The 13769-nt window shown below is 40.2% G+C and overlaps 2 protein-coding genes and 2 non-coding genes across 5 annotated transcripts in view; 3 read left to right on the top strand and 1 right to left on the bottom strand.

Moving 5' to 3' along the window:
• LOC110181801 (dynein regulatory complex protein 8) overlaps positions 1-13769 on the top strand; it is a 308724-nt gene that overhangs the window by 93601 nt on the left and 201354 nt on the right. For both annotated transcript variants that reach the window (XM_086828341.1, XM_086828342.1), the window contains exon 3: positions 10705-10730. Coding sequence is in view for 1 of the 2 variants with exons in the window: in XM_086828342.1 (XP_086684468.1) it covers positions 10705-10730 (26 nt within the window). In the remaining variant the exon portion in view is untranslated. The remainder of the gene's footprint in view (positions 1-10704; positions 10731-13769) is intronic.
• On the bottom strand, positions 2354-2426 carry TRNAR-CCU (transfer RNA arginine (anticodon CCU)). The gene has a single exon. It is a non-coding gene; the product is annotated as a tRNA-Arg (tRNA).
• Positions 3001-3073, top strand: TRNAR-CCU (transfer RNA arginine (anticodon CCU)). The gene has a single exon. It is a non-coding gene; the product is annotated as a tRNA-Arg (tRNA).
• Positions 6780-7701, top strand: LOC110191937 (fibrinogen C domain-containing protein 1-like). Its single transcript, XM_020962957.2, has 2 exons — positions 6780-7392; positions 7454-7701. The coding sequence occupies exons 1-2, from the start codon at positions 6794-6796 to the stop codon at positions 7584-7586; spliced, it is 732 nt and encodes a 243-aa protein (XP_020818616.2). The 5' UTR covers positions 6780-6793; the 3' UTR covers positions 7587-7701.

Genomic DNA, 13769 nt, shown 5'->3' with positions numbered 1-13769 from the left:
TGCCCGTCTATCCGTCTGTCCGTCTGTCCGTTTCTACCCAAACTAGTCTTTCAGTTTTGAAGCTATCTGAATGAAACTTTGTAGTTAGCCTTCTATATACTCTCACTCGTATATATGTCGGAACGGACGACTATATCATATAGCTGCCATTGGAATGACCGGAAAATTTTTACAAAAAAAATTATAACATTTTCAGTTTTCAACAGATTTTCATCAAGTTTGAGGTATAGCCATTTTATAGTAGTCTTAAATTTTGTGTAAAATTTCATGGAAATCGGACGACTGTGCCATAAAAACGATCGTTTGATGTAGAGGAAAAATGCAAATCTGTGAACTGCAAATATAAATATGTTTAGGTGAATGAAATGAAAACAGGTGTTACTTCATTGTTTTTAATCATAAATATATAATTTATATTGTAGGGATTCCTAGTCATAGAAGTTCTATCTGCAAGGGTATATAAACTTCGGCGTGCCGAAGTTAACTTTCTTTCTTGTTTAAGCTATGATTTGTTGAAAAAATGTTCATACAAAAATATAAATAAACAACGGCTCCAAGAATGGTATTATAATTTTAGTCGATCCTATAAATCATATGATATATATTCTTGATCAGCATTTAAAGTCAAGTTGATTTAGCCATCGCCGACAGAAAAACCAAATTTCCCCAAATTTTCTTAATTTTATAAGTTAAAATTGACAAACATATGGGGAAAATTTATTTATTTTTAAATTTTAAATTGAGTATGCCGAATTATTAACCTGATAAAAAACTAACATTGAAAAATTATTGCTCTTTTTGATTTAGTATTTTTAGAACTTTAAAATTTCGAAAAACTGTTCTATTTTAATATAAGTTTTGATCGATTTCCTATTTGATTCTATAATTTAATTGGAAACTTCCTCTAGAAGATAGTTCTTTTTCTTGCTTCTTGTTTAAATAATTTGTTATAAGTAGACGTGTTTTAATTTAAAAGACCTATAATAATTTTTAACATCTATGCAAGTTTCTAAAGCACAAAACGACAGTTTTCCGACTGTATAATAATATTAAAATGTTTAAAAACATATGTACATATACTCAAGATCATGCATATCCAAATATATTTTAAACAAGAAAGGAAGCTAACTTCGGCACGCCGAAGTTTATATACCCTTGCAGATTGAACTTTTATGACTTGGAATCTCAACAATATAAATTATATTTATTTGTGTTAAAAAACAATGAAGTAATACCTGCTTTCATTTCATTCACCTATACATATTATATTTGCAGTTTTACATTCGCAGATTTGCATTTTTCCTCTACATCAAACAATCATTTGTATGGCACCTATACAACATAGTCGTCCGATTTTCATGAAATTTGACACAAAATTTAAGACTAATACAAAATGGCTATACCTCATTTGATGAAAATCAGCTGAAAACTGAAAAAGTTATAAATTTAATTGTATTAATTTCTCGATCGTTCCTATGGGAGCTATATGATATAGTAGTCTGATTTTCATAAAATTTTATGCAAAATTTTAGAATAATATAAAATGGCTATATTTTAAATTTGATTAAATTCTGTTGAAAACTAAAAATGTTATCGCCACCGCGATTGTCAGTCTTCCGACAACAGCCACCGCCATTCTCATTCCTCTCAAATTTCTCGATCGTTCCTATGGGAGCTATATGATATATTAGTCCGATTTTCATAAAATTTTACACAAAATTGTAGAGTATAGTAGAATGGCAATATCTTAAATTTGATCCAATTCTATTGAAAACTGAAAAAGTTAAACATTTTTTTGTAAAAATTTTCCGATCATTCCTATGGCAGCTATTTGATATAGTCGTCCGATCCGGCCCGTTCCGACATATATACGAGTGAGAGTATATAGAAGGCTAACTACAAAGTTTCATTCAGATAGCTTCAAAACTGAGAGACTAGTTTGCGTAGAAACGGACAGACGGACAGACGGACAGACGGACAGAAGGACAGACGGACAGACGGACAGACGGACATGGCTAGATCGACTCGGCTGTTGATCCTGATCAAGAATATATATACTTTATATAGTCGGAGGTGCCTCCTTCACTGCGTTGCAAACTTCTGACTGAAATTATAATACCCTGCAAGGGTATAAAAATATAAATAAAGGTATATATTAGTCGAATTTTCATTTAGTCACTGTGCTCAGTGTTGTGTTAGATACTAAATGCGAGTATATATATAAGTTACGTATATCTCGGGAATGTTTGCATAAAAATACTTTTTCCTTGAATATGGTTGATAAAACCCATATGTAGATATGAATAATAAAAAATAAAAACAAAAAATAAATTTAAAAAAAAGTACTCGACTTTACCCCAGATGGGACTCGAACCCACAATCCCCGGCTTAGGAGGCCGATGCCTTATCCATTAGGCCACTGGGGCTTGTGGTTCTTGCTGTCAGAATGCGTATACGAAATGTAGGCAGCTGAGAACAGGTAAAACAAAAACAACTAAGAACCACTATAAATAACTTTTATTCCATTTCGTTTTGTGGCGAAAACAACTGTTTAAATAAGTTCTCTTCTTGTTGTTCCGAAACTTGGTATACAAACATAAATATCAAAGCAAATATTTGGGTTATGTTTACGGAAAAACACATGTGAAGGCTATTGATGTGGGGTAGGTTTTTAGTAAAATAACCTAATATTGCATAGATAGTTACACGTTATATTAGCAAATAAAACATATTTATTTTATAGTGCAACAATATATGTTATTTCATTTTGAATATTCTTGTATACTACTACTGCTGCTTGTCCCTATTTTACTTTACCACCACACGAATATCCACAAAGGCATCAACAAATATTTCCACCCCGTAAATATTTCAATGAAAATAAGAAAAAAACATGTTCTGTGTTTGCTTTTATGAATATTTATCGGCATTGCCAATCCACTCATTCTTGTCTGGCCACCCCTAATGCTTAAAATAGCATTTTGCCGTTTAGTTGAACAAGCCCCAGTGGCCTAATGGATAAGGCATCGGCCTCCTAAGCCGGGGATTGTGGGTTCGAGTCCCATCTGGGGTAAAGTCGAGTACTTCTTTTTATTTTTTTTTTAATATTCTTTTTTTGTTATTTGTTGTATACTGAATTAGTTCTTAGGGCAATAACACTTATTTTTTGGTATTTTGTGTTCTTTTTTTCTGTAATTAGTTTCTGTTTATAGCAGGAATCTATGTATATAGTCCACATTTGTTAGTAGTTTTTATACTCTTGCTGGGTATTATTATTTAATGCAGATGTAATATGCTTTTATAATGGCATTGAATAGCTTTCTCTCTCCCTCTGTTTCTCTGTTTCTCTCTCTCTCTCTCTCTCTCTCTATTTATATATATTTGCATCTCTAGAGATATCCCTTACTCTCTATCTCTCTCTGTGTTTCTCTAGAGATATCACTGTCTCTCGCACTCTCACTTTCTCTGCTCTTCTCTTTCCTGTCAGACTATAAATACAGGCACAGCCATCGTACTGGCCTCATTCTGTCCGCAGCATCCCCACTGTTTACATCTATAGTGATAGTGGTAGTGATACTGATTGCCCTTCGACCTCATCAATATCGCTTAACCAATGCAATACATTCAGATGACCAGAAAGAAGGCAAAGATACAATGAAAAGCCATGAAGTCATATAATATATATAACTCATATGTTTAGTTGCAAGTTCTTAGCCAAAGAATAAAGCATCTCTAAGATTTCGCTCCTTGACTTGAATGAAAGCTCTCAACTATGTATTTGGCAAGCTATGTTAGAAGCAATGCTCCCATCAGACCAGATTATCGGTGTGCCGCTCCCAGATTTTGGGCCACAAGCCGAACATAAACCATGAAAAGTCGTCACAGCAGTTGACATTTCGTTGTGCCACTTCCACTTAATTTAACAACTTTACGAGTGCCAGCCATCGTCTTCTAATATCGTTTTCAGGCATTTTCACCCCGGCTCTTAAATGGCAATCAACTTTCTGATGAGTTGTCAAAAACGCCGTCGCCTGACATTAGGTAGATGTGGATGTGGATGTGGGTGTGGGTGTGGTGTGGCGGTGGAGTGGCTTCTCCTGAAATCCATCCACTTTAAAAGTTTGCCAAAAATTGCGGCTCATAATTTCACTTTCGCTATCTGAAATATGCATGGCCGTAAAATGTTCCAACGCCGACCAAATGGCCACCCAGGGAGATGAGGATGCACAGGGCATCGGGTGTGGGTTCTGAGGCGGATAATGGGGCACTGGGATGCTGGGATGCTGCTCGGATGTTGGGAGAAGCAGGTTAGGATGGGTAGCCTTTGCCAAGAGCATTAAAATTGCATACAGGCTGTGTGGGGCCAAAAAAAAAAAGAATGAAATACTAAAAAATAAAACTCTGCCCCGCATAGTTTCATTTGCTTTACGATTCAGCGAAACTTTTGGCCGAGGATGCGCCAAAGGAGGGATAACAGCGGGATGTAAGGCTGCCTGCCTCATCATTAATGTAAATTCATTGTTGCATGTTAGCAGAGGGGCAGGGGCAGAGTTCTACTCTACTCTACTTGCCTGCATTACAACAATTCATACTGAATTTTTGATACGAATCCAACTTTCCCACGTACGCATAATCCATTAAGGAGAGAAATGGGGTCACTCGAAGGGCTAGTACCTTGGGGACTCTTAAAAAAAAGCAAGCTTTAAAAGAAGGAATATATTTTAGACATTTCTACTGCGAAAGCAATTATAAATAGTAGAGATAGTGTTGATTTATTTTCTATTAATTCCAAGGCTTTCCACATAATTGTAACCATTTCTTTCATGTGTCTTCGCCCAGTTATATATAAATATATATTTTGAAATAGGGCTGCCATTACATACCCATTAGGTGCAACTATTCCCTGGCCTGTGCTGAGGCAAAAATTCCTTCTTTTCCTGAATGCCTGAAACTTTTCCGCAGAATTAATGGCAGGAGCCATCTTTTTGCACCCCGCGGAAAGTAGGCCAAAGTCCGGGGCCGTCGACCAGCTGCGAGAAAGGAGTGTGTTTAAGGGGCTGGGGGGGCATTCCGGAAAGTTTATGGAATGCATTTCTCTGCAGATTGCATTTGTTGCATTTTACTTAATTGAAAAAAGCCAGCGATGCGATGCGATGCGGTGCGGGGGAAGGCCGTAAAAGGACAATATCGCTGTCCCTAGCCCTCTATGGGCTGCCCGTGCCTGTGCACTTCATAAAGCTGACAGGACAGGGCCCGAACCGAGCCAAGTCGGCTATAAAAGAACATGACCAAAGCGGGCGAGGACGAGGAGACAAAAAACACACACCACACACACCAAAATAGACCGCCGCAGAGGCACAAAAAGCATCTGCAACAAGCAAACGGCAAACAAACAAACCAAAATAACAACAACGAGCCGCAAAAATTATCTACTCAGATTATGTCGAGATTAATTACATACGCTGAGCGCCATTGTCTTGTCAATAAATTGTCGTTGTCGTCGACGTCGCCTGGCATCGTCGTGTGGCCCCAAAGATAAGAGGGACTACCGAAATGTTAACTGGATTTTCTTTTCTCCTCCTCAATTTATATACTCTTCCGGGGGAAGGGTATTATGATTTTGGAACCAAAAGGGTAAAGCTTTCAATCAGCTGCTATTTTTCCAATACACAAAACTACCTTCTGCTTTAAGAAGTACCTCTAAAAGAAATATTTACTATAATGCTTAAGTGATATATATTTTAGGGTACTTAAATCTTTTACCAATGACAATTTCCATGGTTGTTTTTTTTTTTGGTAAATTTTTCGCCTGTTTTGCCGTTTTTCCTCCTCTTTTTGCTTTTCAAACGGAGGCTGTCAAAAATGGTTGCTCAACCTGGTAGCTGCGGCCAAGCCCCTCATCCTTGTTGGCTAATTAATTTAGAAATGTTGACGGGCCCACCAAAGGGAGCGCCACATGGCCAAATAATAATGAAATGATATAGGTTTAATCCGGCGATAAGCATCGGGCCGCATCTCTCTAAGCCAGAGTGCTTGCAAAGTGCGCGTAAATTAATTGGCCACAAAGCGCGGACCATGCAACTGCTGGCTCAGAAGGCTGCCGCTGCCGCTGCTGTTGCAAGTTTATGTGACTTGGCAGCAGCGGCGGTGGTAAATGTGGTTTCTGGCCAAGAGGCCCTCAGCTGGATTTAGTGCATGTTGAGCGGCGAATGGCCAATGTAAATTTTCCAACAGCAAATGCCGTCTTGGCCCGGCCCACGGCCCAACGAGCATGGGCAGGGCTAATTAGAATGGATAACACGATATTGGCATCGTTGCACCGCGAAAATATTGCCCGCCATAACTCCGGATGAGTGTTTGTCCATGTAGCAGATGAGATTTGCAGATTGCGGAAACGAGGAGAAAATATTGTGATTGGAAAATTGGGTTCTTGAGGCTGAGAAAAATCAGTCTCTCCTGGTAGTAAACTAAGCTGATAATAAATATATCTCTATAGTGTAATAATCAGTACTTAAAAATCCCCTCAAGGTATATATAAATTTCAATTTTGAGTGTAATAAGTATATTTAAAGTAAAAGTTCCCCTTGCCTGTGAGTCACTTCTCTGATTGTGGCTCTTATCGATGGCCAATTAAGTTTCCATAGGATTCCACTAACCTTTCAGACGAGATAGCCTCTATCAATTTATATTTCTAAGTAATTTCGGTAATGGTCAACGATAAGAACTAAGGAAAATTGATATAAAAAGACTGCTTCAGTGCCATGAGATTTCAGTTTCAGTTCTCGTTATCAATATGAAAGCCATTTGCTTCGTTCTAGCCGCGTTCTCGTTGGCCCTTATTTCTGTGGCCAGTGCTGGAATTGTAGAGGTTGAACCCTTTGCCAAGACCTATTCCTCCTGCAAGGCCCTGAACCCCAAGAAAAGTGGTGTACAGAAGATCAAGGTGGGCAAGGACACCTTCGAGGTGTACTGTGATGAAACCATTGCCGGAAAGGGTTGGTTGGTCATCCAACGTCGGGTCAGTGTCGAGGAGAACTTCTTCCGCAACTGGACTTCGTATCAATCGGGTTTTGGTGATCTGAAGGGCAACTTCTTCCTTGGACTGGACAAGCTGAACAAGATCACTGCCCTGGAACCCCAGGAGCTATTCATTCAGTTGGTGGACTTTAATAACACCTCACGATATGCCCAATACGATCTGTTTGGTGTGGGCAATGTGTACAGTAATTACTCGCTAACGCAGCTGGGTAACTACCATGGAACTGCTGGTGACAGCCTGAGGTACCATCTTGGTCAGTCCTTTAGTACTTTCGATAAGGATAATGACCAAAGTATGTACAACTGTGCTGCGAAATATACAGGAGCTTGGTGGTACAGGGATTGCCTGGCAAGGTGAGGATTCTTAAGGATTTTGAAGTTTAGAGTTCTATAACTCATTCCTGATTATTTGCAGCAATTTGAACGGAGCCTATCTGGGCGGTAATCATACGGATCCTGATCTCTATGGCGCTGGTATTGCTTGGGGAGAGTGGAGAGGCTTCTCCTATAGCTACAAGACTGTGAACATTATGGTGCGACCAAAATAAATAGTCCAGATAATGTTCTGTATAACAATAATGAAGAGGACAAGTCTGTTAAATGATTAACAACACCTTTGCCAGTATAAACTATAACCCAAATTAAAGCGCGAATACACCTTAAGCGAAGGAATTTATTAATAAGCGACATCACAGAGGTTTGACTATATATTTCACACATGCAAGCAATTCAGTAGCCAGGCAATGCTAATTTAATTAACAAATATTTACTGCCGCATTACTCATCATTACTAACACATGACCAGGAGGGGGCGGTGGACAGAATCCCTTAACTCTGCATAGTTGAGTGCCTCCCCCCCACTTTTAGCCTGAATAATTATTTACAATTAAAGTTCCTGCTGTGTCTGTGCGTCGGTTGCCCAAATGAATGCATTATGCCATTGAGAGTTTAGTGCCAAACAACTAAGGATATATGTATATGCTTGTCTCATGCATTCGGGATTTACATACATCCAGAGTGTGCAATGATGACGAGGACGACTGCCAAAGTGAAAGTTTCCAGGTTCACTCTATTCTGTTTGTTTACTGGAGAGTTGCCCCGAAGCTGTGCATATAGAAATTCCATTACTTGGCAAATCATTTCGCAAGTGCAACTGGGATGTTGTTAGTTTACTGTTGATATTTGGTGCACTGAAAGAAAGTGTATAGTAACATTCAGCCGAACGGAATTCGTTATCTATAATCGAAATAATTTAATTTATGCAACTTTTATACCTTTTCTCTGGCTATTTAATAGTCAAACATTGAAATATTTTTATATAACATAATGTAACTTTTACTATTTTCCCCATTTCTCTCTCTGCATATCCATCTATGGACAGTGTGACAAAGTTTTCGGTGACTTTCAAGCTATTTGCAAGCCACGCACTTGATCCCCTCACTGAGCCATGCACACTCACACTCACACAGCGCACGTAATTTCCCAGGCGGTTACCGTTAGGCACTTACGAAGAAGGAAGAGCCGCCATTTTGCTGGCGGCCATTTTTCGTCTAGCGTTTCCGCCATCGCGTGCCGCCTGAATAATTGAGGCCTCAATGGGGCAAAGATGGGTAAGGGCCTGGCTGATCATCCAACGTCTGGAGTAGCTATTAATGAGTTCCCACTGCCTCTACTATATGCATTATATATATATATATATATATATATAGATGTGTGTATAAAATGTATGAGGAATGTGGCAAGTCGACCGCCCACGTCGGAGTTGACAAATAAGCGCTTAAGTAATTTGCCACCGTTTGCGGGGCGGAGTGACGAAGCGTGGGCCTTTACGAGCTTCACAAGTGAATATTAAATAAATTTTCCAGTTATTGCCTGCGTCGTCTGTGGCGCGGCACCCCAACGGGTTAACCAAAGACAGGCGACGAGGGCTGCATTCAACTTGTAATTAATGTCAAATATTTACACATTCGCCGGAGATCAAAGGTCTCGGAGCCAGAGTGAGTCTCACAGCAGCCGGGCTAATTAAATGAGTATTTATATTTAAATTACACAAAACTACTTAAAGGGTTTTTGCTGGGTGATGTGATGGAGCAGGGCGACGGCAGTGGGTGGATTATTACCTAAGAACAGCTGGCGGCATTGGCAGAAAATCAACCCTTCTTGGCATCCCACATGGCTGTGGATTATTTCCTGAGGCGAAAGATGTCTCTGTTTTATACGTAATACTTTTCTAAGCCTTAAAGCTATGAAAAACTGGTTCTTAATTAGCTAAAATTATGATAAGCATTTGAGATTTAAGCGGCAGCATTTCATTAGCTTATAGATCACTTTCCCTAATGCAAAGTGCCTTTATCCCTATTGATGTTCCTGCTAATTTCCCCCCCAACTTATACCTTTTAGACGCTGCTCAAACTTTGGCTGCACAAAGCGCGCATAAAGTTGCAAGGTGAACTTGCCACCATAACTCCTTGCAGTGCCTCGTCCTTCGTCCTTGGCCAGCAATTTGTCGCACAATTTAGCCGGCATTCAATTTGCCTGGAACTGCCAAAGTCGGTACTCAAAGGCTCTTCAGCTTGTTACCCCGGCGCACTCGATTGGAGGCATTCAAATTGGTCTCTCTCCCAGGCAGGCAGCTGAGGGTTAAGGCCACGGGGTAGTGTGTGGGTGAAAGGGGGTTAAGGCCGAGCTGCTGCTGCATTATTTTGAAAATGCACTCGCGCCTTAGCGGAGACAAGAACCGGCGGCACAACCATTTCCAAGCTTACAGAGCACACAGAGCTCGTGTGTGTTGTGTTCGGGGAAAAACATGTGGGAAATGCATGTGTTCTACTGCTGTTGTTCGGCAGCGTGCAGTTTGCAGTGCTGGGGTTTTTCCGGCCCCGAAAATGTCCTTGCCCCTTCCCGGACTCCGGCGCTGTTGCGGCTCTGTTAGCGGTGGCCGTTACGGAAATGTTGGAGCGCACGAAATGCATTTTGTAACCCAATTTCCTACTTCCGGTGTCTTTTCGGCCACCCAGTCTGCACTGAGAGAAGTGAGAGCGTGGGAGAGTGAGCGGAAATGAGCTTGGCCGGAAACGGAACCCACTCGCTCTCTCTCTCTGTGTTGCCACACACATGGGAGCTTTTCCACACATGCTCGGCAGTGTGTGTGTGTGTGAAAAGCCGAGCGGCTTCGTGGAGCTTTTCTCGGGTTTAAGCTGCAAGCTTTCATCATTTGCATTCGGACAGCTTTACGGCCAACGTTCTAGGCCTATTTCCCGTAAAGAAAAATTATGGTAGAGGAAGGGTATATGGGAAAGGATATGGCATAGGATATGGTATAGGATATGGTATACGATATGGTATAGGATATGGTATAGGATACGGTATAGGATAGGATAGGATAGGATATGGTATATGATATGGTATAAGAAGTTAAGTTAAATTTGAAACATTGTTGAAAAACAGTTTTCTGTTTGGGGAAATATATTTCATGATCAATGTCAATAGTTCATATTTTTTAACAGCTCTCTATATTCCTTCAGACCTTTAGAATTATAAATATATTAATTATCTTATTTGGGATATAACAAATAGAAATTTAAAAATATTTTCTTTTTATAATGTTCTCTTCTAAAACTTTCACAATTGTAATAATAATAATCCCATACTTTCTTGTTCTTACAGAAATAAAATTTCCGCGTCGCCAAAAAGTATGCCATGATTTTGTATATCCATTTTCATAGGTATAAAACAGTGAGTTTATTTGCCTTTTATTAAATTATTTCCATATATTTATGGCACTGTGCAACTGTTTCGACCAAGTGCCGCATTATAATGCCGCCAGTGGCCGTGTTGCCACTTTGATTGATTGGGTAATGAAGTTATTAGATAGGTGTGACTGTCAGGCGGTGCGAGATTTCGATTTCGAGTGTGGCAGCAGCGAATTAAGTGCCTCATTAGATTGTTATGATAGCTACATATGTATATGTGCATACAGCCAGGTGGGCGGTGGCACAGCAGTGTGCGAGAAGTGCAATTAATATGCAAGCGAATGAATGATTGAGTCGTAAACTTGAATTTTTTCCCATGATTAATGGCGACAATTAAAGGGTTATTAAATCGACAATGGCACAATTTTAAAGGGGAAATATTTTTGTGAGAAAAGAGTTAGTTAATTGAAGTAACTTTTGAAATAAAATATGTATTTTTATTGTTTTCCTACAAATATAGCTCTACGAATCCATTAACTTCCTAATTACTCACTAAATCACCCAACTTTCCCCCATATCAATAGCAATTTTTCTGATCTAGGCAACTTTCAAACTTGGCAGGAATAAATTAGATGAGATGACCTCATACCAGGCCAGGCATTATTCCGTTGGCTTTACCATCGGTTTTGGCCAAAACGGACCAGACCAATCCAATTTCGAGTTGAAAAATATGATAACAGCCGGGTCCGCTTGTCACTAATGCTGACAAGGTCACATTGTCAACGTCACTGCGCGTGCGTAAACCAATAAAATTTGTCCAAAACGGCCAAGACAATAGCCAAATAAACAAAGGCCAAAGCCAGGCTAGAGTCGGGGGATTTTCCGCAGAGATGGCAGGAAGGGGTGGGGGGGGGGGTTAAAGCCGCGGTAATGGGGCAGATACATACGGCCAGCTAAACTGGCTTTAATGATTCAATCCCAAATATGGGTGTCAATAAGTTAACAGACAGACAATGTTGCACTTGCTGCGGCCAAAAAGTGCGGCCTCAGTCTTGGACTTGAACGTGGACTAGGAGTTGCAAGGAATGCACTCGAAGAAAATGTTATATTGATAATTAAGATGAAGCTAGAATTAAACAAGCTAATATAATATATTAGGAATATTTAATTAAGGAAATTATAAAAAGAAAACAATGTGAAAAAAGCAAATGATAGTTGTAGAACTATAACCTAAGAGTTTGTATTTAAATGTTTAGCATAAGAGAACATGAACTAGATATATGAAGCTAGTTTCATTAATTTTCTCTCTGCATTTGATCTTGGGGCTCAGACTTAGACTGAAGACCCCAAACCAGACCCAGACATTGCCTGCTTGCCGCAGAAATTATGAAATGCATTTAATTTTGTTGCACACTTTTTGTGCGGTCGGCAGATTCAGCTGCAGCCTCCGACTTCCCCCTGGTCTTTGGAAAATCTATAAAAATTCCATTGACCATAATTTAAGCCATTGGCCAGGGTCTTGGATCTTGGATCTTGCTCATGGTCTTGGTCTTGGTCTTGGCCGTGGAGCGGCTGTTTAAGGAAGCAAATGTTTCCGTGCAGCTGCCAACTGGTTGACAACTTGTGTGGACCTGTGTTTTATGTGCCAGCCGCTGGTGCAGTCGTCGGGTTTATATTGCAATCTGTCCGCAATCATGTCACATCGTTCTGCAACTGGTTCTGGCCAGGATCCCCCCTGTCTCCTGTCCCCATCGCCGCACCCATCCCCATTGCAATCCCAGCCTCATCTCGGTCTAATGAGCTTCGAGGGCGTCGTCTGCACTGAGGGCTTTCCATATAAAATGTTTATGGCAAATGGAACGGTCTTCTACCCATAAATCTCAAGTGAATGCCGGCCGAGGATGCATAAAACTTCTGGCATTAAGAGCCAGACGCCCGCGCTAAAGTCCAATGTCCAGGTCCCACAATCCACAATCCCTACTCCGGCAGGACATCAAAAGTTGCTCCTGGCTGGCCGTAAACAAATAAACAACCAACAAGCTGCAGGACAACTGGCCAAGAATTCGCCGCCAAACAAAGCCAAGTGGCAAAAGAAGACAGCAAAAAAAAGAGAGGGAGAAAACTGTAACGCAGTCAACAAGGACACTGTCATAACTTTTTTAATGTCCTGGACAGGGGCGGTCGGACAGCTGACAGTAGATAAATTCTAAGCAAGCAACTTTTGCAGCCAACTTGCACTGACATCTCTCTGCCTCTCTGACAAATCGCAAAGTGCACCCAGTGTCAGCCAAAAAAAGTGCAAGGAGCCGGTCCGAAATCAGCTGAAAAAGTGCTTAAGATTTCCCATTTTGGCCCCGCTGGCAACGAATCGCATAAATCGTCCCCGAGCTACTTAATTTTTCAGCATGAACTACATACATACAGATAGCTTTGGTATCGTTTCGAGGTATATTTTATTGGTTTACTCGGTGAGGCGGGGGAAGGGCAACAGCGGCCCCTTTGGAAATGACAGTTGACACAGTTGGCCAAGTTTGACAGGCAAACAGGGCCAATAAAGCCGAACCGAAACCGATATTTGGTTGAATGGAATTGCTGGGTTGCATAAGTGATATCCTTTTGTGTGCACTTAAATGGGTTTATTTAGAAATTGAAATGGATTCTTAAACACGAGAATCCTATTTAAATATATTTCCCTTATCTAAAATAAATGCAAAATTTTAATTTTCCAATTAACTGCTTTGCATAGAGAAACTAAATTACATTTCGCGCTACAGGATAAAGAGCATTAAACTCATTCAAATGCTTTTGTATATGTTTATTTTGTGAAATTATTCTGAAATGTGACAGACAAGCTAATTAAAAATTAAAAATGCATCGTCTGTGGGTTACTTAATTAACAGTTTGATTGATTGGTCTTATTGTATTACTGAAATAATCGTGCCGGGCCAGGTCACCTCCACGGGGCCATCCGGGGATTGATGGACTGCTTTTCAACCAAAAATCACGCACACAATAATTACAAAATGCAGACACAGACAC

Source organism: Drosophila serrata, unplaced genomic scaffold, assembly GCF_035046125.1.
Source record: "Drosophila serrata isolate PLE 108 unplaced genomic scaffold, ASM3504612v1 contig_184, whole genome shotgun sequence".
NCBI classification, from domain to species: Eukaryota; Metazoa; Arthropoda; class Insecta; order Diptera; family Drosophilidae; genus Drosophila; species Drosophila serrata.
Note: the sequence above shows the minus strand (reverse complement) of the source record. Positions and strands in the feature narration are given on the sequence as shown.

What these genes read in the sequence shown, in the direction of transcription:
- LOC110191937 (XM_020962957.2), top strand. Translation starts at nt 6,794, where the DNA reads ATGAAAGCCATTTGCTTCGTTCTAGCCGCGTTCTCGTTGGCCCTTATT. An exon ending in TACAGGGATTGCCTGGCAAG is followed by an intron (nt 7,393 to 7,453) that starts GTGAGGATTCTT and finishes GATTATTTGCAG; the next exon opens with CAATTTGAACGGAGCCTATC.